We start from the raw sequence: 24,708 nt of genomic DNA on the forward strand, positions 1-24,708 counted from the left end.
ACGGTGCGTTCCAGTTGTACTGGAAACTCGGAAATTTCCGACTTCACTACATATTGTAGTCTATGAATCTACCGGTACCTGGCAACAGTAACTTGCAAGAGCCTAACGTTTAGTTATTTGGATGAGAAAGGTTTTAGGCGTCCATACTTTCTCGAGCAGATGTACTGGAACACAGACAGTTCGGAACTCGGAACTACCAAGTCAGAAATCTCCTTCTTCCGAGTATAAGGAATGCAGCATTCAACTGAAACTGGAGCGCGACTTCAACGTCATTGTTCTCAGCCACTCGTTTTGTTTGCTGATTGGACAGGCAGAAATCTGCCTGAGCAGAATCCCACTAATACGCCTCGTCCCCAGACTGACTATGAAGGGAAAATGAAATTTGTCCGGAAGTAGGTAGGCGGGCGGAGCCAGGCTACTCTGTGTCATGATTGAAAGAACTTTGGGGAAAACGCCTATGGATTCACCTGCTATTTGTTCATAAAATGTGTATTTAGGTTGATGCCACCTCAATCAAACTTTTGAATTACCATAATAACATCCCATGTATTTATTTTCAGCTTTCAAAAAAATTCAATATGAATGTTTGAGTTACCAATAGTATAAATAAATAAATACGTATTTACATTTATCATGTGATTTTCGGTCCAATATGATAATTCATTATGTCAAAATGAAAAAAATAACTATCAGGTAATATAGGCTAGGGTGTGCTGAACAGAAAGATACCAAACTTTGGCATGATAAATAATTCTTACTGTAGTTTAGTAAGGTTTAATCAAAAGTATGCAAAACGGCCAAAATAGCTCTGGGGCTCAGAGGGTTAATGTGAAGTTACGCTGAAGGAAATCTTCGGTTTGAATAACAGTAACTTAACTACGAGCTACATGTATAGTTTGTGTCCTAAAGAGTGGGATTGGCAACATAACAAAATAAACGATAATGCATAAAATGAAACGATAGACGTTTTTGTTTTGTCAGACGATATATATCGCCATATCGCACAGCCCTACACTAGCATACTGTATACTTTAGCTTAGTATTTCTACTTGTATCTTAAAACATCCGCACATCTCTCTTTCCGGACGCCTACTTTACTCTTGTTTCTTTGTAGCCGTTGTCTTTTGAATTACAATAAAAGTTTCATGTTTTGCATTGCATTCTGACTCGCAGTTGTTTGAATTGACGGTCTGTGTTAATTACAATGGGAAACACCATGTGCCATGCCTCATCTAAGACATACCTTGTGAAACCTGCATGCGATTCATGATCTGATTTGGCATGTTGGGCAGAGGAACCGGTCCATCTAAAAAGACAAAGAAAAAAACATTGAACCAGGAGATGTGAAGAACCACATGAACATCTGTAATAAAGATTGAAAAAGGCCAAAGTTATATAATTTAAATATTATTAAAAATTACACAAGTTCCTGTAAACAATGCCAAATGGCTGGAAATAGGCCAATATGGACACAATCTTTCTTCATGTTATGTTTTGTATATTTTTCATAAAGCAATATACTATTATACAGTATCCAAACAGGTATGTCTACCTCAGTGTAAAGGTAATAGCAACATGTCTACAGGCTGACATCCCCTAAAAATACACAGCTTTAAAGCCAACGATATTTATTCCATATGTGAAAATATTAGGTGCTTTACCTATCAGGGACATAAATAGTTGTCCAGAGAAAGCTTTACATTATTTAAGTTGGTATTTAGATAGTGCTCACTCTGTGGCCTTGGGCCAAAGGCATTGGGCTGGGGAAGGCCGGGCTGCTGGGTCCCCTGGGCGACCAGAGGTGCCTGGTTGATTATCTGCTTCTGTAGCCTTGAGCGCCTTTTCTCCTCCAGTTCCTTTTGGATTTTATAGATTTTCTCAGCAAGGAAGTGATAGTACTCATCCTGAAGAGAAGGGAAGTGGAAGGAGATGGTAAAGTTGATGAAAAACAGTATGCATACTGAGAAATTCAAGTTATGTTCTAGTGAAAGCTTAGTTTCTGAAGACTTACCCGGCTGTTAGCTGACTCGTACATGTCTCCCTCCACTTTTCTGGCGTAGGCCACCAGATTCTCCATTCGTCTGTCCTTCAAAGCTGCCGGGTCAGGGGTAGGGAATATGGCTTGTACTCTGCCACACAAGAACAGAATTTGCAGCGATGAATATCTCTGGTTATTTCTACTAGTGTGCTTGAAAACGTTGATTTAAGAATCCGGCCTTGAAAACAACAGTGATTAAAGGTGCTGTAAGCAGAATGGTTCTTTTAGTTAACTTCCTGTCAGTGGCTGCAGTCTAGGGCTGTCCCCGACTCGGAATTTTCTCAGTCGAATCGGATCTGCCTGTTCAAACCAGAGATTCGACTATTCGTGATACTATTTGTCAATCAGAAAAGTGCATTGGAGTGATATATTTGACCAACCGTCAACCCGAAAACAGTTGAAAACAAACTTTAAGACCACCGAAAACAGAGCTTAAAATAAACAACCTCCAGGTTGGATATATTAAAAAAAATTACGAGTGAAACAGGGAGTTGGAGCGCAGCTGAAGCGCAAGCGTGCCCGAGCCTCGGCGAGCCGGTGAGAGGGAAACAACACAGAGCCGGTGACAGCTGCAGAGAATGGCGATTTGCACGAGTAAAAAAGACGAGATGCTCGCGGTCTACTGGGGCTTAATTGTTTCCAAGGCGACCTATCTTTATTACAGCACATAGCAGAGCAGAATCAATAGGCATATATGGTGCGCAATTTGCACAGCGCAAACGTATACATCTGCTTTGGTTTTTTCTTTTGCCATTTCCTCTTTAGTTTTCACCACTCTTCTTCTATGGCGGCCTGATGTGACCAGGGACGTGACACATTACCGCCACCTATTGCCCTGGCATGATAACGTCAGTATTTTGCTCTTATTTTCTCTTTTATTATAATGTACACTGGCTGAAAAAAACAAAAAAAAACAATGGTTCGACTTGAAGAATCTGCGTCGACTGCGGGGGTTCCCGACTGATGATTCGAATCATCGACTTTCAGGGGGCAGCCCTACTGCAGTCCCCTCCCTCGTCCCCACGTCACCACATTAATGCACTGCGGTCTTCAAGCAGCGAGTTATCTATCATCATCTCAGATCCATAAGTGTGAGAAAACATGATAAAAACCATCAAAACAGACATTGGGAAGTATTTTTACACATTCACCCATCTGTCGCTCTGCACGAGCACAGGCAGTGAGACAGGTGCCGGTTTGTAGCGTTCTCTCTTCTGATTGTTTTTTTGCCGATTACATGCAGATCGAGAGACTGAGAGATCGGCTTTATGAAACGTGCACACTATATAAGTGATCACTGTATGAATAAAGAGCGATTTAACACTTATATTAACATAAATAAATCGCTTACTTCACCTTTAACAAGAAGACAAATAAGAAATTCTACAACTGTTGCATCTCTCCAGCAGGCAGTTTGCACTTACAGTTTGTGTACGAGATGATTGCGCAGGTCCTGAGTGACGTGCTCGTGCCACCCTTTCCTGGTCCCTGTGGCGGAGATGGGTGCCGCTGTGGGGAGGTTGCCCATTGAGCCCACAGCTGACCCGTCTGGCAGCAGCTGACTACAGGTGGAACACGAGGAAGAATACAATTACAGCTTTTGTTTGGGTTTATAATGTCAAATTTGTCAAGTGGAAAAATCATCATGTCATGATATCATCCTGTGTATTCTATGTTCACTTTATAAAGTTTTCTGAATTCCAAAAAAAGAAAAAAGTTAGGGTTAATTAATGCAATGGAGTTATTTGGTGGGGACTGACTTGTTAGTGTTGAGTGTGTTGGGAAGGGACTCTGTGTGCAGGTTTGTCTGTTCTGAAGTGGTCACGCCCATTGTCGCGCCTCCGAGAGCCATCGGGTTACCTGGAAACACAGAACAGCCCCGTCCCCATTTCAGAGCCCAGCGGTGTATGCGATATTGCTTTAAATGGCCCAAATGTTTTACAAATGAAGAGCACTCTATACATCAAAATACATACTCAAATAGTAATTTGACCACAAAGACTTTGTTTGATATGACATTTTAGACCCATTGAGGATCTTTGAAATGAGTTGTGTTGTGCAATAACAAGTCAATAAATACATTCTAGTGGTCAATAATGTAATAATGGTCTATAACCTAAAAAAAAAAAGTGCAGTTTTGAACGTAATAAAAATTTAGTAATTTGCCAAAAACATAATCGATCTGAACAATTAACAGAATAACTTTTTGCCCATAATGTTATTACATTATCAGCTTTTTAATTTTTTTTTTTTTTAGGATTTTTTTTTAAACCCGGACAATAATGTAAGAACCAGCCAATAATGTAATAACGTATTGCATTATGGGAAAATAAAGATATTACGTTGTTGGTTCAGAAATGTTATTACAATATTGTCAAGTTACTACATTACCGGCTCTTATTACATTCAGTTGAAAATAGAGTATTACAATCAGCCCGTCCTTCTGGCTTTACCAAGTGCATTGATGGATCTCAGCTGCTGCTGGGGCTGTGCGTTCTGTGCACCTGCTGTCTGTCCCGGGGCCTGCCCAGAAGGCTGGCTGCTGTAGGGGAGCCCCAGTGCGGCGTATGCTCTCTGCATGGAGCTGGGGTCTATGGGGGCTGAGGTATTGATGGTGGGAGCGCTGGCCTGGCCCACACCCACTGAGGACATGGCGTTCTGGAGGCCCGCGTTGGGGGAGCTCAGCATGGCTGGGGGAGAGACAGAGCAGTCAGGCCACAACACTCAAACACAATCAGACTAGAGTATAGTGTCAGTAGTGTGCAATGTTGACCAGCTTGCTTACTTTAGTGCCGCATCAGCTAGAATATATAGACAAAAAGCATATTTGGTAAAGTGTACTAAGCCCGATACATTTAAAAAGAATCGGATTTGGTGAAAACATAGCAAAGTGGAGAATACTTTTAACACAGGTAATATCAAACACAAGTGTATACCCACTCCCTCAGGCAAGATGGAATCACAAGGCAGCGTGAAACAGCGAGAACATTAATGGAAGGCTAAACGCTTTAAACAGCAGTGAGCTGAATAAATGCATAATACCTTTAGGGGACACAGCATTAGCATATTCTGTCTGGGTTCAGGCTTGGGTTGACCTAAAAAAAATCTCTTAAATGTGTGCACGAGAAAAATCTGAAGAGGCAGGACAAAGAAACACTGCGCTTGTTTGTGTTGGCAGGAGAGACACAAGCCCCGGCATCATGTTCTTTAACACATGAGCCAAACAGGGACAGACCAACACTGGAATGCTTTAAGTGAGGAAAAAAAATGCTGAAGGAAAATAAAAAGAGAACACGAGGGATTAAAAATGTGAGAGAAAGTTCAAAAGAAAACTAATTATTAGTCATCTATATAATGACAAAAATACTTTTGTTGATGGTAGGGTGTGACAAAAAAACACTGATTATCCTGCAACTATGTTTACATGGAGACTGAAAAACAAAAGCGAAAAGAAAAGCAGTTCTGAGTTTGAGGCAGAGTCAGCATCAACCTGGGCTACGTTCTAATGGGGAGTCAGTAAACAGCCTGACAGCCAATGGCTCAGCAGGACCCCTCTAGCACACGCTCTATGTTTCCTCCCACTCTCCCTCCATCCAGATCCCAGATGACAAGCGCAAAGGACAACAGTCTCAACTCATCAGCTGCTTTTTTTTTTACTCATCATGGAAAAAAGCGCAAAGCTAGAAATAAATTGCCTCGACTTGCCTGAATGTCAAAACATACACACACACGTCTCACACACACAAACACATTGGGCTCCGTTTCAGGAAAAAGCCACAAGTGGGTGCCATTCTGTCTAACGGCTTTCACTATAGACTGTCACAGCTCCATAAACCCAACGTAAGCCCCTGTAATGACTGAGATAAGAAAGGAGGCCTTTGTAAGACAAACCCGGAGCTTGCCATGTCTTGATGTCCACAGCCTGTTCTAACGTAGTCAATGGACATAATTCAGCCTTGTGTTTGGAGTCTGCTTGGTGTACTTACGCTGCTGAGTACGTTTGTCACTGGCGTTCTTCAGCGGGAGGCAGACGGGGCAGTCGTGTCGCGTGCAGTTTTTCCAGTGGGAGATGATCTGTCTGGACGACGCACAGTGAGCCACTGCAGAGGAAAAGAGAGCGACCTATGATTGATTGATTGTAGATTTTTATTTGACATGGACATGACAATACCATTGGACGAACCAGTTGTTTTCAGTGTATTAGCATAAATGCTAGTTTTCAACACCTGTCCACAGGAGGCTTTTTAAAAACAACAAAAATAAAAAAGACAGGAACAAGATCAAATACTGATGAGGGAAAAACTGATCATTAAAAGAATAAAAATGCAGTATACAATGGAGTACAGACACACACACACACACACACACACACACACACACACACACACACACACACACACACACACACACACACACACACACACACACACACACACACACACACACACACACACACACACACACACACACACACACAGTAAAGCAAAGGCAGCATGAACAGACAATAAACCAGTTGTAAATTATTTGTGTGAGCACTGTTGATTTGACTTGAGCCATTGTTTAAGTCCTCTGTTAAAAGTGTTGCTGTTAGTCTGTAGTTTTAGATTAGTGGGCAAGAGGTTCCATAGTTTTGCCCCTATTACAGAGAAAACAGACTGACCGAAAGATGTCTTGTACATGGGAACCATCGATGGAGGCTGGTGTATTTACCCGACGAGAGCTCTGACGCCTGGGGTTCATTACCTTGATGCGGACAGTTGGCCGTGAATGGTCACCACCACCAAGTGCTCCACACTAGGGATGGGCAATATCTTGCTTTATCAATATGCTGATTGTCACATGGACCCAGGTGAAGATAAAGTGTTCCCAACATTTCAAGAATGTTACCAGCTCTTCATCTCCTGCCGCGATACCAGCAGATGTCCCTCATGTTCTGTATCTCACACTGGGCATCATAGTAAACTAGAAATGCAATTCCTGAAGAAATTGCGGTGTGAATGCTGCGATGCTGAGCTGAAGCTGATGCTGAATAACCTTCACTGCTGAATGTTGATGAAGAACGAAGGATGAATATATCTGAATGAACAGAATGGTTGAATAATACAATGTATGAAAAATTTGGAATATTTGGAAGTTTGAATGGACTTTCTAGCTGAAATTATGAATGAATTTTGACCTGGAAATTTGACCTCTAAACTCATCTGAGTGGCTCAAGCGAAATGACGTTAACACTGTCACACTCTCGCATGCACCAAGCACGACACAGGAGGAGCGGCATTAGTCGCGACCTGTGTCCGCCTGGTGAGGCACTTATTTCGGATACTTTTTCATAGAAGCCTCGGTGGAGAACCAGGCTGACAGCCGCGCAACCTGAACACTCTACCGTCAAATACAGGGTTAGGAGTTAAAGTTATTGGGGTATGAGATCAGCAGATAAAGCTGGTCAAATAACTAAAGGAAGTCCCCCGCTCGGAATATTGAATTAACTTGTTTTTAATTAAATAATCACAATCACGTTTGCGGTTATGATATTAATCTCAAAAGGAATCTAGTTGTAGTCTTGCAATATGAGACCCCTGTCTTTTCAAAATCACACTCTGTGACTGAAAACTAATGACTAGTTGTCTTCAGGTGTGAGTTGATTGTCTTTAGATGTAAGAGGGTTTCAGTCTTCAGTCTTTTCAAAGTCTTTTAAAAGTCCTCTAGTGCAGTGCTTCTCAAATGGTGGGGCGCGCCCCCCCAGGCGCCGTGAGTTGTCAGGGGGGACGCGGGCTGCCTTGATTTCCAACTGACTTTTTTTTTTTTTGTGCTAGCGAGCGCGATGTGTGCTTGTGTATGGTCATATCCGCGCGAAAGGCCGCGATTTGCAGTAGATAAATGTCCGCATGTGTCTCCAAGTGTCTCTGTAGGCTATTTAAAAATAAATCAAGCAAGTAGACTAATAATAACATTAATTAATTTTTGGTTATCGCATCACAGAAGGCCTATTGGCCTATAATAACAAAAAAAAAACACCACCTTAACTATGTTTACAGTTTAAATTTTTTTTTGAATGAAATGCAAACCTCAGTGAATCTTTTGCTCTTGTTTCTCTGTCCTGAGATTCACACAGACTGAGCAGTCTTGTTTAAATGTTACAAATTGAGCTAATAAACTGAACTTAGAATTTTTTTGCTGCAGAAGTTATCTCAGCTATTTTTTGTTATCTAATTTGATAATAAGGTGATTGTATGCAGAATGCTCGTGCCAGAAACTCATACAGTGGTTTTGTACAGATAAATAAATAAATATTAGCAGGTTCTCAATAGTATTTCAATTTAGGGGGGGCGCGAAAAAATGTATGTCCCCTAGGGGGGGCATGACAGAAAATAATTGAGAACCACTGCTCTAGTGTAAGCCCAGCATTACTCGTAAACTGTTTATCTGACAGACAAAATTAAGATACCGTGAGTACCAGAAGATTCCAGAGTACCAGAAGAGAGCAACTTTCGTTTAGATTTTTTGTCGTGGAATGTAGAATCTCATTTAACAGGGGAGCAGATGGCACTGTCAGTTGGTTTTGGTTAGACTTTTTTCCGCTTAGAAGCTCACAGCTCCCAATATGTATGTCCATTTGCCTCCAAAGGAACATTTCTGCGACCGATTTTATGAAAAAACTGTATGATAATAATTGTTGTCTGGAATGAGCTGAACATTTAGACGTTAGAATGGAGTTTCTAGTATGAATTTTCAGGGAGAAGAAGAGATTTGAAACTTTTCATAAGTTTGGTTAAATTGTTTATTAATTATGAAGTTATTAATTTTTTAGAACATTTTGAATGAAAGCAAGCATGTGGTAAATGGGCTGAATATGAGGATAGTTGAAGTAAGTTTGTGGAATGAAGCACGTTGAAGATATGGCCCGGCGTGAATATGGCGGAATAATAATAATAAATTGGTAGTAGGGATGGCCATTTAGAATGTTTTCTTTAACCGGTTAACCACCAGAATTAACGGTTATTAACCGGTTAACCGTTAAGATTTAATGTAGCCTATTTATAGTGAAATACATGAAGCATTATAGCAGGGCTCCCGACCTTTTTTTGTTCCAAGGACCGGCATATTAATTTAAAAACAATTCAGGGAACAGTAGCCAATTTAAATGCCTACATTTTGACATTCACACGGCTGCTTTGTCTGTTGTGAGAAGAGGTCTAGTATGCGAATGTAGGAGCAGAAAGTGCAATAAGTGACTGAAAAGGGACATTTACACACACACACACACACACAGGCTTAGGGGATGGATAGCCTACCGAAACCCGGTGCTAAGTAGTGCAGAGCACGGGGCAACATTTTGAAAGACCGTAATATTGATAAGCTCCGATGTTATCAGTACTGCATAACGATACTTAGCGCTTTTGTTTAAGACGGATTTTCGCTATTGATCCTGGCACACAATCATGGCAGACCTGTGTCTGTGCAGGGGCACTCACTGCCTGTCTGTCACTCCCTCACACACTCACTGAGACGGTGATAGATGCAGGACAGCATCCACCTCAAGAAGGCTAATGCTAGCGCTATGTTAAGCTAGCGGGAGCCCACGCTGTTAATTCAATTATACAAACATATGACACGGGAGTGTTGTGACCATAAGTTGTGACTGGGATCGTATCATGGACTTATTATAAAGTTGAGCGTAGCCTACACTACTCGTTTCATTCTCTACCGACAGTTGGCATTCTTACATCCGGTTTAGCGATATCAAAATAAGAGTCCGGATTTCAGAGAAATTAATATATTTTTTTTAACCGTTTAACCTTTAGTATTAACCGGTTAAAGATCTTCTTAATGGTTAATGGTTAACCAGTTAACCATGGACATCCCTAATTGGTAGAATATCAATGCTGTGAATGCTTTCAGCATTCACACCAAATACGTAGGATAACAATGATGTGAATGCTTCCAGCATTCACACCAATGACATTGCTTTAAACTGCTGGGTTGAACATGTTAGACATTAAGTACTCAGTTTAGGGGTGGGACTCTCTTGGCACCTCACGATTCAGAGGTCAACGATTCGATTCAAAATCGATTTTCAATGCATCTCGATGCAAAACATTTATTTTGTACATACACATGTGTGATTTATTTTCAAAAATATATTTATATACACATCTGAGTTTGCTACTCAGTTTGCTAATCACTTCCTTCTTTTGTGATGATCATTAAATACAATCAACAGATGAATAACCTTCTCTCATATTCTATTTCTAACATTTTATTAAGAGAAAAAGCTTTTCATGTCACAAATGACTTTCTATGAACAATGCAATAATCAATACAGCTTGCATTTCAACACAATACGGAAGTATGTCAAAAATAAACCGATTCAGTTTAATTTTCTTTCTTATCTCGTAAATCATGTTTGTATAGGATTTCTATTCTATTATCTATTATTTTCAATGTAATTTCAACACATTATGCAAAAAGTATGGCTTGGAATTCAGCTCCTATACTAAAACGTAAACAGAAATAAAGCCGGTGCAGGTCATGGGGTAGCTGCTCTCAGCCCTTTTGCAGCAACTTTTGTAAACAACTCGCACATGTGTGGTGTGCATGCGCAATGGCGCAGGAAGTACTAGTATTTACGAATCGAATAAAATAAAAATAAAAAAATAAAGTAGGAGAATTGATTATTTTTCCCACGCCTAACTCAGTTTATAAAGGAACCCACAGAAAAGGACAACGCTGATACTAGGAGTAAGATATGATTCATTGTTCTTAACAGGTAGTCCTGAGTTACCTGGGAATTTAACAATTTTTATTTTACAAGGCTAAAAACGGGTTACATGAGATCAAAACCATACAAAAATCCTCAAAATGTGGATTTGCGTTGAGTGCAAAATTAGGACAGAAAAACTTGTTTTGTAAAAATTATTTAAAGGAAGGACATAGTGGTCCAGTGGGAAAAAGTTAGTGAGCCTGAGCCTAATGACAAACTATAGAAAAGAAATGTGTCCACCCAAAAACTCAAATATCACTGTCCAATGTCACTGCGGTCGGAGGGGGAACCTTAACCGTATTCAATTATGTGCGACTGAACAAACTGATGGGCTTTATTTAATCTGTTACCAAGCTAATGTGTGTTAGCCGCTAATCTGAGGAGAAATCGCAAACAGACTAAAATCAGCCTTGTAAGCTGCTTGGCACTTATTACTTAATGCCGAATAAAAAAATTGTACATAACTTCAAAGAGCTTTGCACAAATAAACAGTTTAACTTAATTATCTTTGCTGAACTCCAATACTACTGGCAAAGCCTCAGACATACCAGGGCTATCATGTTGGCAGCTTTTTGTAGATTTGGTATGCAGCGATGAACAAAGAAAAGAAAAGTGCTCAGATTGAGGACCAAAGCCAATACAAGCACTAGTTAAAATCACAGACTCCAGGGTCCCTCAGGTGAAAATGAATGAACTAAGCCAACAGGCTTCAGGTAAATCAAAACTCTAGATCAGTGATTCCCAACCACCAGACCGGTACCTGTCCGTAGACCCGTTTGTACCTGGCCTTGAAATATTTCCGGAATAATAAAAATAAATATTTGCTTTTTAATTTTTTTTACGTGTTTATTTTTCAAAGCTATTCCATCCAAAAAAAATTAAAAAACAATTGCAAAATGTTTTGTTTTTTTGCGGAAGCCTTGTGATCGCTTGGCAGCTCATTGGTTCTGAACACTGGCTATGTATCTGACGGACAACGCGGTGCACCTAGAGTGAGGATGTGGGGTGAAGTAGCAGGTACACACTGCACATACTGCATAATATACAACAAAAACAACAATTGTAAACTAACCACGGTGGAGGCCATATGTTGAAAAAAAATTACAAAATGCTATGCTGCATGTTCAAATTTTGGCATTAAGATTGGCAACCGGGCCCTGGATTTTTTTTAAATGAATATGCCGGTCCTTGGAAAAAAAAGGCTGGGAACCCCTGATCTAGATGACAACTGTGTGTCAGGGAACAAAAACTCTCTCCCTTGTTATTTCAGTAGCACCGAGCAGTAGAAATCATGAGCAAGAGGAAATGAGCTGGCATGCAGGGAGCACAGACATAGACTCCTTCACATATTATACACTTTGGCCTCTGAGTATGTTTGCCTTGATATTTAACTTAGGCATTAAAGTCCAGAGCGAAGACATGGTGCCAAAATGAGAGCAGATTGAGTGGAAATGTTCTTTATATCTATGCTGGTGCTGACACAGTAAGGAGAGAAATATGAGGTTCAAGAACAAAATTAATTGAGTAAGGAGCAGGGGTTGGTTGCACCAGCTGGACATACACCCGAGCATAAAACTAGGCTAGATGTAAAATGCACTTTATGCCCTACGTGCAGCTGCTACGTCAGTGGGCCTTCAGATGTGAAAGAAAGGCTGAGTTGTTCCAATTGTTAACGAGTCATCACCGCGATTGCAACATGTAACAGAACCAAGCGCTGTCCCCCGCTGATTTTATGCTCGTGGATCTTTCCCAAATACAATCGCTGATGTGGTGAACATAAGCACAACATACCGAGAGACACATGGACGCTCATTACGAGGTCGGACGTAGCTGCGCCTGGTCGTAGCTTTTTCGATGGTGCAACAGCTGTAAATATTTATCACTAGGCTGGAAGTAGCTAGGACTGACGTAGGGCTTACACTCGGCTTCTTTTACGTCCAGCCGGTGCAACCATCCCCAGGAGACCTAATTGGCAAGTGGGCAAAAAAGGTAGGAGCTGAGCTTTCTTTAAATGGATGAGAAAGCCCCCTGTGTCGAGTCCTGGGGGGATGTAAAAAGAAATGGCTACACATAATAGGGCATAACTGACTACGACTAAATGACATATTACAATCAGCCATCCTCTGTATTTTCCTGATTAATATAACTGTAAATATATAATCTATCTGTCTTCATTAATATATATTTCTTGTGCGGTTTTTAATGTACTGCGAGGTAGCCAAAGACACATTTTCAGATTTTGGACTATTACGTTACCTAATTTGTGCTTTTAAAAATGTTATGTGACCACAATGCAGCAAAGTCAGCAAAATGTACCTTTTGTTGACCTTTTCAGAAACAGGAAACAATTGATTTCCAAACTCACCCTGGCAGGACTTGCCGGCCTGGCAGTGGGTCATGTGGTTGAGGACGTTCTTCATGGTGCGGCAGTGTGGCAGGGCGCAGGCCCTCACCTCCCCGTTGGCCTGCTCCCGTCGCTGGCACTTGTGTGCGTGAAGCAGCAGGACCAACTGCTGCTGGATCAGCTTGCGTTTCTCTGGGTCTGCTGTGGGGCCTGCTGAAGCCACTGCTCCGCCAGCAGCCAGTGGAAGCTGAGGCTGCTGCTGCATGGCCAACAAAGACAAGGCAGACAAATGTCAAAGTTGTGACATGATAACGCCTTAACAGTTTTGTAATATTCCCTTAAAACGCTATTACAAGCCAAGGCATACCAAAAGTAAGTTGTAAGATGTTCTTGAACCGTTTGTAGTACATGCAGGGGGCTGGTTTCTTTTCAACATTAACACTGTATTCTATTCAGCCGTTATCAATCAAAGTAAGTGCTGCTGACGTTGAATAAATTAAAGTTCGAACACAAAAAGTAGAACGTTTATATGTCCTCCTGAATCATGTTTTTGCACACAATTGCCTGCAGATGACTAAAGCTGGAAAACATAATGGGACCACAGCCTGAAGCCAAACCCTATCAATTTTGATCACACTGCCCCACAAAATAAATGTTATACATGACTTTTTCTAAGGGTATGTGCAGATGTTTTCCAAAAAGGCAATTTGTAGACTCAGAAGGACCCTTAGTAACCGTTGTCACATACCTAGGGTAATAAGTTATATAAATACATAACACACATCAAACTGTTAAAAAAAGTACATTATTTACAACTGGAGCTTTCTAAAACTCCCTTCAAAAATTTAGATCCTCATTCCACAAGCTACGATACAGGACAAGACATGTGTTCACTTAAGACAGATAAGGTGGAGACTAGTTTTTACTGCTTTATGTGAGATTTGACTGGGTGGATGGGAAGTTATCCTCCTATATAAACTATATTATGGAATATAATAATAATAATAATATAATAAAAATTTCCTCCTTCGGTTTCAGATTTTTCTCAAAGGTGACGCAGGAGATTCTCAGTTCTTGGCATTTGTCAACAAGAATAAATTAGTCACACAATTATAGTTCACTATTTCAGATATCACTCACTGAAAATGTTTCACTCTAATGACATGCCAGTCAGCTTTGTCGCTATTCATGCCACAGGATTGGCTGTTCTTCTCCTATCGTTTAATACTGAGTGGCGACTAGCAGTTAAGGTGCATTAGCCCTTAACTGGTAACTATGAAATATGACATTTAATAGTATAGTACGGTAATTTACATGCGTAACAGGCACTAACCATGTTTGTCACGCTGGAGACAGCGGCTCCTTTGAGTTCATTCGGAAATGGTGGCAGGCTGTTGGCGAGGGCAGCCTTGTTCTGGATCTGCTGCTGGCCGGGCCCCGTGGCACCCTGGCCATAGGGTTGGGCCCCAAACGGACCCCCATTGCTGCCAAGGCCAATCTGGAAAATATAGACAGAATCAGAAAAGTTAATTTAGACCCTGTTTCCACCTGGGATTACGATATGGTTTTAGTGATCCGAACACAAGTGGACAGCTCTCAGTCCACACCTGGCAGTACACATGTGTCTTCTGTGTCTAGTTGTGATCTGATTCCATTTACCCGCTCTGTATTTAAATCAACACGTACATCATTTCCGTTTGCATTGGTGTTTTTAACCGGTGGGGTTTAAACAAGCAAACATACAGGGCTGTACAGTGCGACAGTTTTAATCGCATTTGCTATTAAAATGTAGGCCTATTATGAGTGAAGATAAATACAAGGCTACTCGCACTTGTGCGACAGGTTGACGAGATACTGTCTCATTAAGACACAGAGGAGCGATGCACAACCAAGCCCCGACCACAGCGAGTTCTACCAGCTTCCTATGCGAAAGTGACAAATTGCAGTTCACCGAGCAGGGCCGTTGCTAGGAATTCTGGGCCCCCTGAAAGAATATCGGTGTGGGCCCCTCTACCCCATTCATTGCCAGCTTAAATGTTCTTGTTTTTTCAGTGTTCTTGACGGTGCCTGGTACACCCAATTTGTTTCCATTTTTACAATTAATGACTTAACAAGTCAGAGTTTTATTATGTAAATTATGTATTATTAGTTGTCTTATTCTAGGAGTGATGGTAAGTGATTTGCAACTGTTTTAACAGCCACTATGAGGGCACTCCAACGGGTATCAGACATGTGGTGAAGGGAGCAGCAGCGTTTTCTGCTAGTAACTCCAATGTGCAGCTGGGTAAAAATAGTCGCCAGTAGAGATCGTGACCCTCCTAGGGGGGTCCGGGGGTATGCCCCCCCGGGAGATATTTTTTACCTTTTTAAAGTGAAATGCATGAATCTGGTGCACTTTGAGAGGAAAATTATGAGGCAAAATCTGAGTAATTTTGTGTGAACAACTTTTTTCTGTGTACTAGGCCTAATTATTTTTGGAATAATTTGGAGACACTGAGTCAGATGAATGAAATTAAGCTATTGAAGAAAGACATGTATTTACAATAGAAATATTAATCTAAAATAGAATATTATGCAAATAAAGATTCCACAAAGTTGTAATCTTTCTATAGTATTTTCTTTTCTTTAAAGAAACCACTTAACGTCACATGAAAAACTCTGTTGTCCAGCTATCTTTTTTTCACAGATGAGGGTGAAGTAGGCTATAGAATATACACAGTGCATGGGCAACTGAGGGCATTTTTTCCAAATGTTTTTAAATAAACTCAGTAATGTCCAAATAGATTAAATCATAGTCTGACATCAGAATACTGAGGAAAGTTTAAAAAAATTAAAAACATGGTTCAGTGACAGTAGGCCTACTTCTCCTCTCCTCTCTGTCTGTATGTCACTGTTATAGGGAGGAGGGTCTGCTACACTAGTCTCAGTCAGCAGCGCTATTAGCAGGCTTTGCATTATTTTATGATTTGTGGCAAACTAAGCTGAACGATAAGAAGACAGACAGCTTAATTTGTTTAGCTAGTTAACTGCTGAGCTAGAGTGCTGTGCTTCTCTGGACCGACAGAACAGATTCAAATATCGCGTGTTCACGTTGAATGCAGGTGGACAGGTGAAGCCTACTCATTGGACAATGTTGGGCTTTATAACTTATGTTTTATTTCACTCACTTGCAGTAACAACCAGCATAATTCACGTCTATTCTGGTCCGAACGTTGTTAGCGTATTTCAAAGAAACGCTCGTCCGCCGTGAGTGATGTACCGCGGGTGCATGCTTGCTTGTGTTTGTGTATTTGTGCACCGGCGCTGAGACACAGACAGACAGCGCAGCGAGGAGCTGGCAGATTCTTCAGAGACGCGAGGGTGGGGGCGTGTGGACCAAACCATTTTTTAAGAAGGGGCCAAGGGGGTTATTGAAATTATTGAAATTAGAATATTATATGACTTGTGGCTTTGTTTTGATTCGGATTCATTCGTATGAATATATAATAGTTCAGTGTATGCATAATCATTTTGTCATAGAGGCTGCTGGGGGGTTTGTGTGGGCCCTAGCGGGCTGTGGGCCCTTATAATCGTCATAACATACCCCCCCTATACGACGGCGCTGTCACAGAGTGGCCACTAAGGGCAGGTTTCAAAACAGAGCAATTTCTCATTGACTCTCATGTTAAATATGGCGTTTTCACAGCCATATTAAACCTATTTAAGGACCTTCACATAGGGCCAGGTAAGTTTTGATAGATTTTTATACTTAATAAATGAAATCATTTAAAAACTGCATTGTGTATTTACTCAGGTTATCTTTTTTTTTTTTCTCAAGGTTTATTTATTGGTATTTTTGACGTTTTACAGAATGCAATGCAGCTACAATTAGATTCATACAATTATAACCCTCCCCCCCCCACTCAGGTTATCTTTGATGTCTTTGATGATCTGAAACATTTAAAGCGGCAACGAGTAACATTTAAATATCTTTTAAACAGCCTCATGTTTCCTCTCATAATCATAAATTACCTTTAACAGCAAACGAGACCATCAGTGCAAAGAAAGACGTTTTTATATAGTTTTTATTACTGCATTTGATCTGGTCGTACACCCAGTCCGATTTTCGGTTCACGCGTGCATGCTCTATGGTCACATTTCCGCATTGGTCGCAGATTTCAGTGTGGCGCAGGAACGCGATTTGAGAAGCCTATCCCTCCAGGTGAGGGAAGGGGAGCGGGAGCCTTGTTTGAGACAGTTGTTTGTCGTCATAATGACTGAAAAAAAAGAGAATGCAATGAAGAAAAGCTAAAAGGGAGAGTGATAGGCGGGCAGGAGGGCGTTGCCAAGCAACGTATACACGGAGCGAACCTAGACTGCAGTGTTTACTCCTAAATGAATGAGCGGTAGCCTACTAAAACAAAGTTTACTTTGCCTCACCAGCATCATCAGATGACCATTATTCATCTGATATAGTCATTATTTACAACAACATAAACACTACCTCATCGTGATCCATAACTAACTGCCGTCTCTCGTTCATTCGCTTTGTGTGAGGACACGGACTCGTTCAGCTCCGTGAGAGGTGACAATGCATCAAGGGGCGGCAGTAGCGAAGTGGGTAGGGAGTTCGCCTCTGGTGTGCAGGGTCGGAGGTTCAATCCCCCGTCTCCCCGCCACATGTCGAAGTGTCCCTGGGCAAGACACTGAACCCCGAATTGCTCCCGATAGTTAGCTTAGTTAGCTTAGCACCCTAGTGCTAAGCCTACCCTGCGTGGTAGCTGCTGCTATCGGTGTATGAATGTGTGTGTGACTGGGTGAATGTGTACAAAAACAATGTAAAGTGCTTTGAGTCTGTGATAAACGGAGATATAGCGCTATACAAGTCCATTTACCATTACCATTACCAACTCATTGCAATCAGGTGTGTTTAGCACTTACTGGCATTAGTTGATGCTGTGTCACTAACCACTCTCACCGAGCCGAAAAGAGTCCGGTGCCCTCCACACTTTCAACACACGGACACGCACCATATTGCTTCCTGATTATTTGAATCTTGCACGCGCGGCACGCACTAGAAAACAGCTTCACGACAGCTGGCGTCGTAAAAATACTACCGCTTTTGTTCAAAGGTGTCGCCAACGTGCCGACTTACTCGTTGTAACTTTAAGTGTGAAAAATATGAAAAAATATAAGAAATCGGGAAGGGGGCAAATACTTTTTCACGGCACTGTACAAGCTCACGCATAATTTCCCACAACTGTGCATCTACTCTGCATCTGTAAAATCAATATGACTTACTGTGAAAGAAGAGTGTATCCATATTGTGTGGGAACTACTGGGAATAAAGTCCTCGTTAGTGTAAGTTAATGCTTTACACACCGATCAACTTGCTGCTGCTCTCATCCACAGATGCTGGGAGACCAGACCACACCAGGCAGGGCTTTATCCCCTCAGGCTGTTGACACTGCTCCAACAGACCAGATAAAAAACACCCAGCTGAGACGACCAGACACTGGCTGCCTTTCAACACAGCTGAGCGGGCGGGCGCACGCACACGCACACACACGCACACACACACGCACACACACACACAGCTTTGCTCTTCCCATTCAGTCCTCCGCTCTGAAACTCCACACATCGGCGGGCAGTTGCCAGCTATTATCCCTCCTTCCTCCGAGTTGCACTTGCCCTATGACCTTCTAACTGATGAAGTGCTTAACAATATATGTCTTTCCCTACATGACAGGGCAAGCAGCCATCCAAACAGCCAGGGAATGCATGGGGGAGTGTCCATGTGTATACCATAACAAAGGAGCATGGGGTGGGATAGAGTGACAGCAGCCTTCTAAAAAAAACATTCTAAAACATCAGCTGGAGAGGACGCTGGCGCTGTCTGTTCGCCGCTTCTCCAAGCTATTTTTGGGACAATTTTGGCTGTCATAAGCTTGATTTTATTTTTTTAAATTATACTCAATTTGCATTTACAATGTTAGTTGAAAAGAATCTCAATAAGATATTTCATGTGGCTACGTACCACAGAGTATTGGCACACTCACATACTAGTATCAACATAAGCTCTGTGCCAAAAGTAAAGAGTAGGGCAGCCAAGAGTGGAGTGTACATTTAATTTCCCAAAAAATCAGAGCACTGAAAATAAGTGATGGGGTGAAAAGACTGTGCAGATGAACCAACAGAGCAGGCAGCAGAGTAAAGAGATGTATGATACACAGCAGCACATGACAAGAGAGCAATTTGGAGGATGAGAATCTCAGTGTTTCCCCCATGTTCATTCAGGAGCAGGTACATTGACAGGAGGCAATGATAATAACTTGACTTAGCTGTATGATATCGCTCCCTACGTGTTCAGTGTGAAGAGCTTCAGGTTAAAATGACTAACCTGGTGCATAACTGTAAACATAATTAGTGTAGTGATAGCTAAATTACAGGGTTCAACATAACTTTTTTTTCCTACTGGCCCACCGATCTTTACTGTCCCCCTGTATATTTTCACTGGCCCTGCAGACACTTTTTTTTCTGTAATTTTGTGTCAATAATTATAATACAGTATAGAAGTTCCCTTTAGATTTGGTTATTTTTCTTTTAGTTAATGATATGAAATATTGATATTGCTCTGCCTCATACACATAATATAAAACCAGACAAACTTTGAAACTTTGAATTTGAAGCCTACAACTGAAAGTATGTGGAAGGAGTGGGCCAGTATTTCAAAGTCCAGTAGTTTGATGTAGGGATGGGCATAATTAATCGATGCTCGATAATTGCTCGTTAAGAAATGTGTCGATCAATTTATATTGTTATCGATCAAAAGGACGTTGTATTGCATACTGTGAGTCCTGAAGCATTTAATTGAATATCACTATGTGGAAGAAATAACAAATCTAACCACCAGGGCACGATGTTTTATTATTTCTAATGTAAAAAACGGAGACGTGCACTGTACACATGCGAAATTAGTTGAACTGGGAGAGGCAGTGGAGACCAGGAGGCTATCGAGCAGGCTGGGCGGCACGCTGACGAAGGGAGCGCAAACACTGGAGCCGCCGCCACACAGGCTTCCGCTATATGGCACTACTCCTCGGGGAGCAATACTCCACTATACTGGACACTGGCATTGACACAGAGGTTAATAACTTTCTGAGGGATACCCCCCCCCCCCCCCTGGATTGCAACCCTACCGACTGGTGTAAAGTGAAAGGAAGAAGGTTCCCCAGGCTGTCAAAGTTGGCGCGACAATACCTCTGCATCCCCGCAACTTCGGTCCCGTCAGAGCGGGTGTTTTCTGCTGCTGGACTGACAGTTACAAGGCTGCGTTCGCGTCTGACCCCCGAGCATGTTAACATGCTCATATTCCTAAACAAAAATATGTAGGCTGGAGGTACTGTATGCTATGGAGTCCATAGACAGTCACCATCATACGGTGGTGACTGTCCCCACTGTCCATAGTATGGACAGTGGGGACAGTCACCACCGTATGTACGTCGCTCTTTTTTTTCTTAATGTGTTGTCTCTCGCTCCGCTTTTCTTTCGGCGTGGTGCCTCTTAGAGTCGTTACATTTTGTCAAAACTGTGACATTTTAGCAACAAGTTCAGCCTTATATATGTTCACTAAGGTATTGCTTTTAGATAGGCTAGTTCATGCAATTGTTTCTAAATGTGTGGCTCATCTTTTTGTTGCGAGCCTTTCCGAGCGCCGGCTGCAGCCTATAGGCATAGCTATGTCGGCATTTTTTTCCCTTTTTTTTCAAAACAGTTATACAGTTTAATGCCCACTTGTACTGCCTTGTTTGATTATTGTTGGCCGATAGTAGGCTACTTATAGTAATTGGAATACAGATTTAGTCTTGTTGAAGCGTTTCCAAACCTTTAAGAGCGCCTGTAGGCGCATTGTTCGGCCTTTACGAGCGCCGCATAGGCCTATAACCTGTAATGCCTGTATTTATTATTTTAAAACTGTTAAACAGTTGTAGGTAGGTCTTCAAGTTAACTGTCTTGTATTATTGTTGGCCTATACATTATTGTTGGAATAAAGATTTCATTGATAAAAACATGCTGCATTTTGTATTTTCTACCAATGGGAATTTTAATATAGCCTATAGAAAAAGTTAATGATTAATCGATAATTGCTCGATAATTCTAGCGATGATCGAGCAAGGAAATTTCTTAAAATGCCCATCCCTAGTTTGATGAGTGTTTTTATTCTTGAATTTGGGCAGTTTAATGAATAGTTCACCTGCAGAAGTCATGATCAAACATAGGGAAGTGTGGTAGGCAGTGTTTATCACTTTCTCCATATGCAATAGGGATGTGAATGTTTTCCACTCGAGCTCAAGTCGACTTTAAAAATAGAAATCCGAAAATCAGGGGGTTATGCCGTTTTTTTTTTTATTGGAGATGTCACTGTGCGAGTTCACGTCTGGTCGTGAGCGCGCTGCGCTGCAGGAGCGTCACGTCTGCAAGTGTCAGCTTCACATTAGAGTCCGGTGTGGGACCATTTTTTTCAAACTATTGATGAAAAACAGTGCAGTGCAAAATATGCAGCACAAGTTAAACGCTGATTGGCTTTATGAAACGCACACATTGTGTAAGTGATTTCTGTATGAATAAAGAGTGATTTAACACTTATATTAATATAAATAAACCGCTTACTTCGCCTTTTAGTTAACAAATGCGACATATCGGCTCGCACAGGTTAATTGGTTCAACCCCGGTCGTTCGGTTTGAAGTGCTCCCACACGGCAGCTGTCGCATTCGGCTTTGATACCAATTCCATCTTTGTATTCCTCCAAATTGTTTCGCTGGCTCTCCTCAAAAAGGATTACTTCACCGATACGGAACCAGCGTTCCATCATTATAAAATGGCTATTATAATATAAAGAAAGAGGTTTGTCTTGACTCAGCCTTCCCTTGGCCCAGCTGTCCTGATAATCCACACCCCACATTTGTGACGGATGACGCGTTTTGCGTCATCCGTCACAAATGTGGCTTGCGTGCCAGAAGGCCCGAGGACTACAGGCCTCTAGTTCCGCACATTTTTATGCCCACCAATAAGGAATGAGGGAGGCGGGAGCTCACGGACGAGATGTAAACACAACGTCCGCCATGTTTCTCCCCCGCTTAGAGAGAAGCCGAGTCCCGAGAAACTCCGACCATGGCACAAGGACATTTTCCATTTGTAACGCCTGAAGGGGATTTTTAATGTTAACTGCAGTGAACAAACATTCGTGTCTCCCTGTATAAACCAGATTACAGCGAGGAAGAGAGGTGATAGTCGTAAGGAGGAAGAGGAGAAGCTAGCTGTAGCTACACTAGCAGCTGCTCCATGCTGTAGAAGACGAGCTCCAGCCACTGTGCCTGGTGTGTTCCCGGTGTTCACTGTTAGAAACTTCACCGTAGCTTTGCAGCAATTATGGACAGAGGGACCCTGGAGACATATTTCAGTATTGAGACGGTGAACTGGAGGCACCAGTCACAGGCCACGGGGAGAGACGGACGTCGACCACAACACAGTAAGTTTTTATTTTTACTCATTCACCACACATCTTGCGTTTGCGTCTGCTTTTCTTTTTTCCCCTGGCGCTTGTGTTAGCAGATCAGAGCAGCCACACAGCTCTTTATTACCGTATTTTCCGCACTATAAGCCGCACTGGACTATAAGCCACAGGTGTTATAATTAGGGCTGTCAAGCGATTAAAAAAATTAATCTAATTAATTACAGGCTCTGTGATTAATTAATCTAAATTAATCGCATACTTATATGACACTTTTATACCTGTTTATTGTTTCTCTGTCTCTCTCTCTCTCGCGCTCTCCATCTCTCGTAACTTCTGTCTCCTCCACTCAGCCAGCTTTATACATGAACTAGCGCCGAATTTTCTCAAAAAAACAAGCAGACAAAATTACGACTTTCCATCTCCCACAACAGACAGCGCTGCACTGCCACCATTATTGACTGACACACACACACACACACACACACACACACACACACACACACACACACACACACACACACACACACACACACACACACACACACACACACACACACACACACACACACACACACACACACACACACACACACACACACACACACACACACACACACACACACACACACACACACACACACACACACACGGCGGGTGCTAGACAGCTAGCAAACAAAATTGGAAGAAGATTGAGAGATATGGCCTACTCACTGTTTTGAACCTAGCCTACATTGTTGCACCCACTAAATAAATAATGCACGGACACTGCGGAGAATTAAGTAAGATGTCTTCCTACCTTCATGCATCCCATAAATCGTCCATAGAGCCCTCGAGTCGGCCCCTTTCCCTTGCTTCTCTCTTTACCTTTCTCCCTTTAACCCACGCGCCCGGCCCGGCGAGCTACAGGTGCAGCTCCGCACCACTTTTGCACCGGGTCAAAAGGCATTATAGAAGTGCGATTAATCTGCGTTAATTTTTTTAATCGTGTTAATTTTTCTGTGATTAATTAATCGAAATGAACGCGTTAATTTGACAGCCCTAATTATAATGTTTAATTACCATATGTAAGAGTTTGTGCACAGAGGGGATTGTCGGGAAAGAGATGGCTGCTTGAGGAAGCTCCCATTTATTAACATTTCAACAAACAAGTTGCATTTTTGCATAACGTACGTAAGTGTTACCATTTAGTGCAATAGTAGGGATGGGCACGAGTGTTTTCGCTACTCGTGTGATCGCTTGCATTCCACAAGGATCAATCGATTCCTCGTTAAACTTTTTTCTATTTTTAGAACGCAACGCATCTGTCTACAGAACAACAGTTGACCGCAATAAAGCGCTCAATGCTTATGTCAAACAGTCACAGTTGCCATATGATATTAAGGATTTGTTTCCACAAGTTTAAAACACAAAGTAATTAAATAGACGGGCCACAATTTAAACCGATCAAGTAGGTCTGTGATGGGGAGAAAAAAAGAGAAAAAAAGCATGGGCTGTAGGCTAGTTGTAACAAAAAAAATAGCCTAAGTCACCATTTAAAATAAAAAGGGCAGCAGATAATATAAAATGATTGTCCAACAATTTAAATACATATAAATAACTCACCAAAGCAGATAGTTGTAGGCCTATATCCAACCGCGTAATGCTCACTCCGTGTCTGTGAATAATTACTGCGACTAATTCCTCATTAACGGAACGTTACACCGGTCAGTTTTTGAATCTTATCCCCATATTCCCTATTGAAGGCTTCTTAACTGTCGTAGCGAATGTGCCTGAAGTAAGCCTTGCTTCTTCTTTTCTTTCCAAGCGGAGAGCACCTTGCATGCTCACCTGGAGTCTACTCATTACTAACTGAGAGTAACAAGTGTCATCTCCCCTTTTTATAAACGTAACTTTATCATCTGCTTTGAAATAATTGGACAGTTATATTCCTGAAAATGTTCTGGAGAAGAAAGGAAAGACCGTGTTCAGCTCCGCGGTGCTGTGGAGAACACAGGCTGCGCTGCGGTGGCACGGAGGTGGCAGTTATTTGCAGTTGATGTTTGACACAACGCTCAGTTTATTGCACTTTCAT

General features: G+C 41.7%; 1 protein-coding gene across 2 annotated transcripts in view; it reads right to left on the minus strand.

The window, feature by feature from the left end:
• crebbpa (CREB binding lysine acetyltransferase a) overlaps positions 1-24,708 on the minus strand; it is a 136,593-nt gene that overhangs the window by 56,079 nt on the left and 55,806 nt on the right. For both annotated transcript variants that reach the window (XM_080029646.1, XM_080029647.1), the window contains exons 3-11: positions 14,477-14,641; positions 13,165-13,402; positions 6,025-6,138; positions 4,492-4,728; positions 3,799-3,898; positions 3,463-3,600; positions 2,012-2,129; positions 1,733-1,904; positions 1,244-1,306 (exon numbers count right to left, since the gene is read on the minus strand). In XM_080029646.1, the coding sequence (XP_079885772.1) occupies positions 1,244-1,306; positions 1,733-1,904; positions 2,012-2,129; positions 3,463-3,600; positions 3,799-3,898; positions 4,492-4,728; positions 6,025-6,138; positions 13,165-13,402; positions 14,477-14,641 (1,345 nt within the window). The remainder of the gene's footprint in view (positions 1-1,243; positions 1,307-1,732; positions 1,905-2,011; positions 2,130-3,462; positions 3,601-3,798; positions 3,899-4,491; positions 4,729-6,024; positions 6,139-13,164; positions 13,403-14,476; positions 14,642-24,708) is intronic.

Source organism: Ammodytes marinus (assembly GCF_949987685.1).
Source record: "Ammodytes marinus genome assembly, chromosome: 6".
NCBI lineage: Eukaryota > Metazoa > Chordata > Actinopteri > Uranoscopiformes > Ammodytidae > Ammodytes > Ammodytes marinus.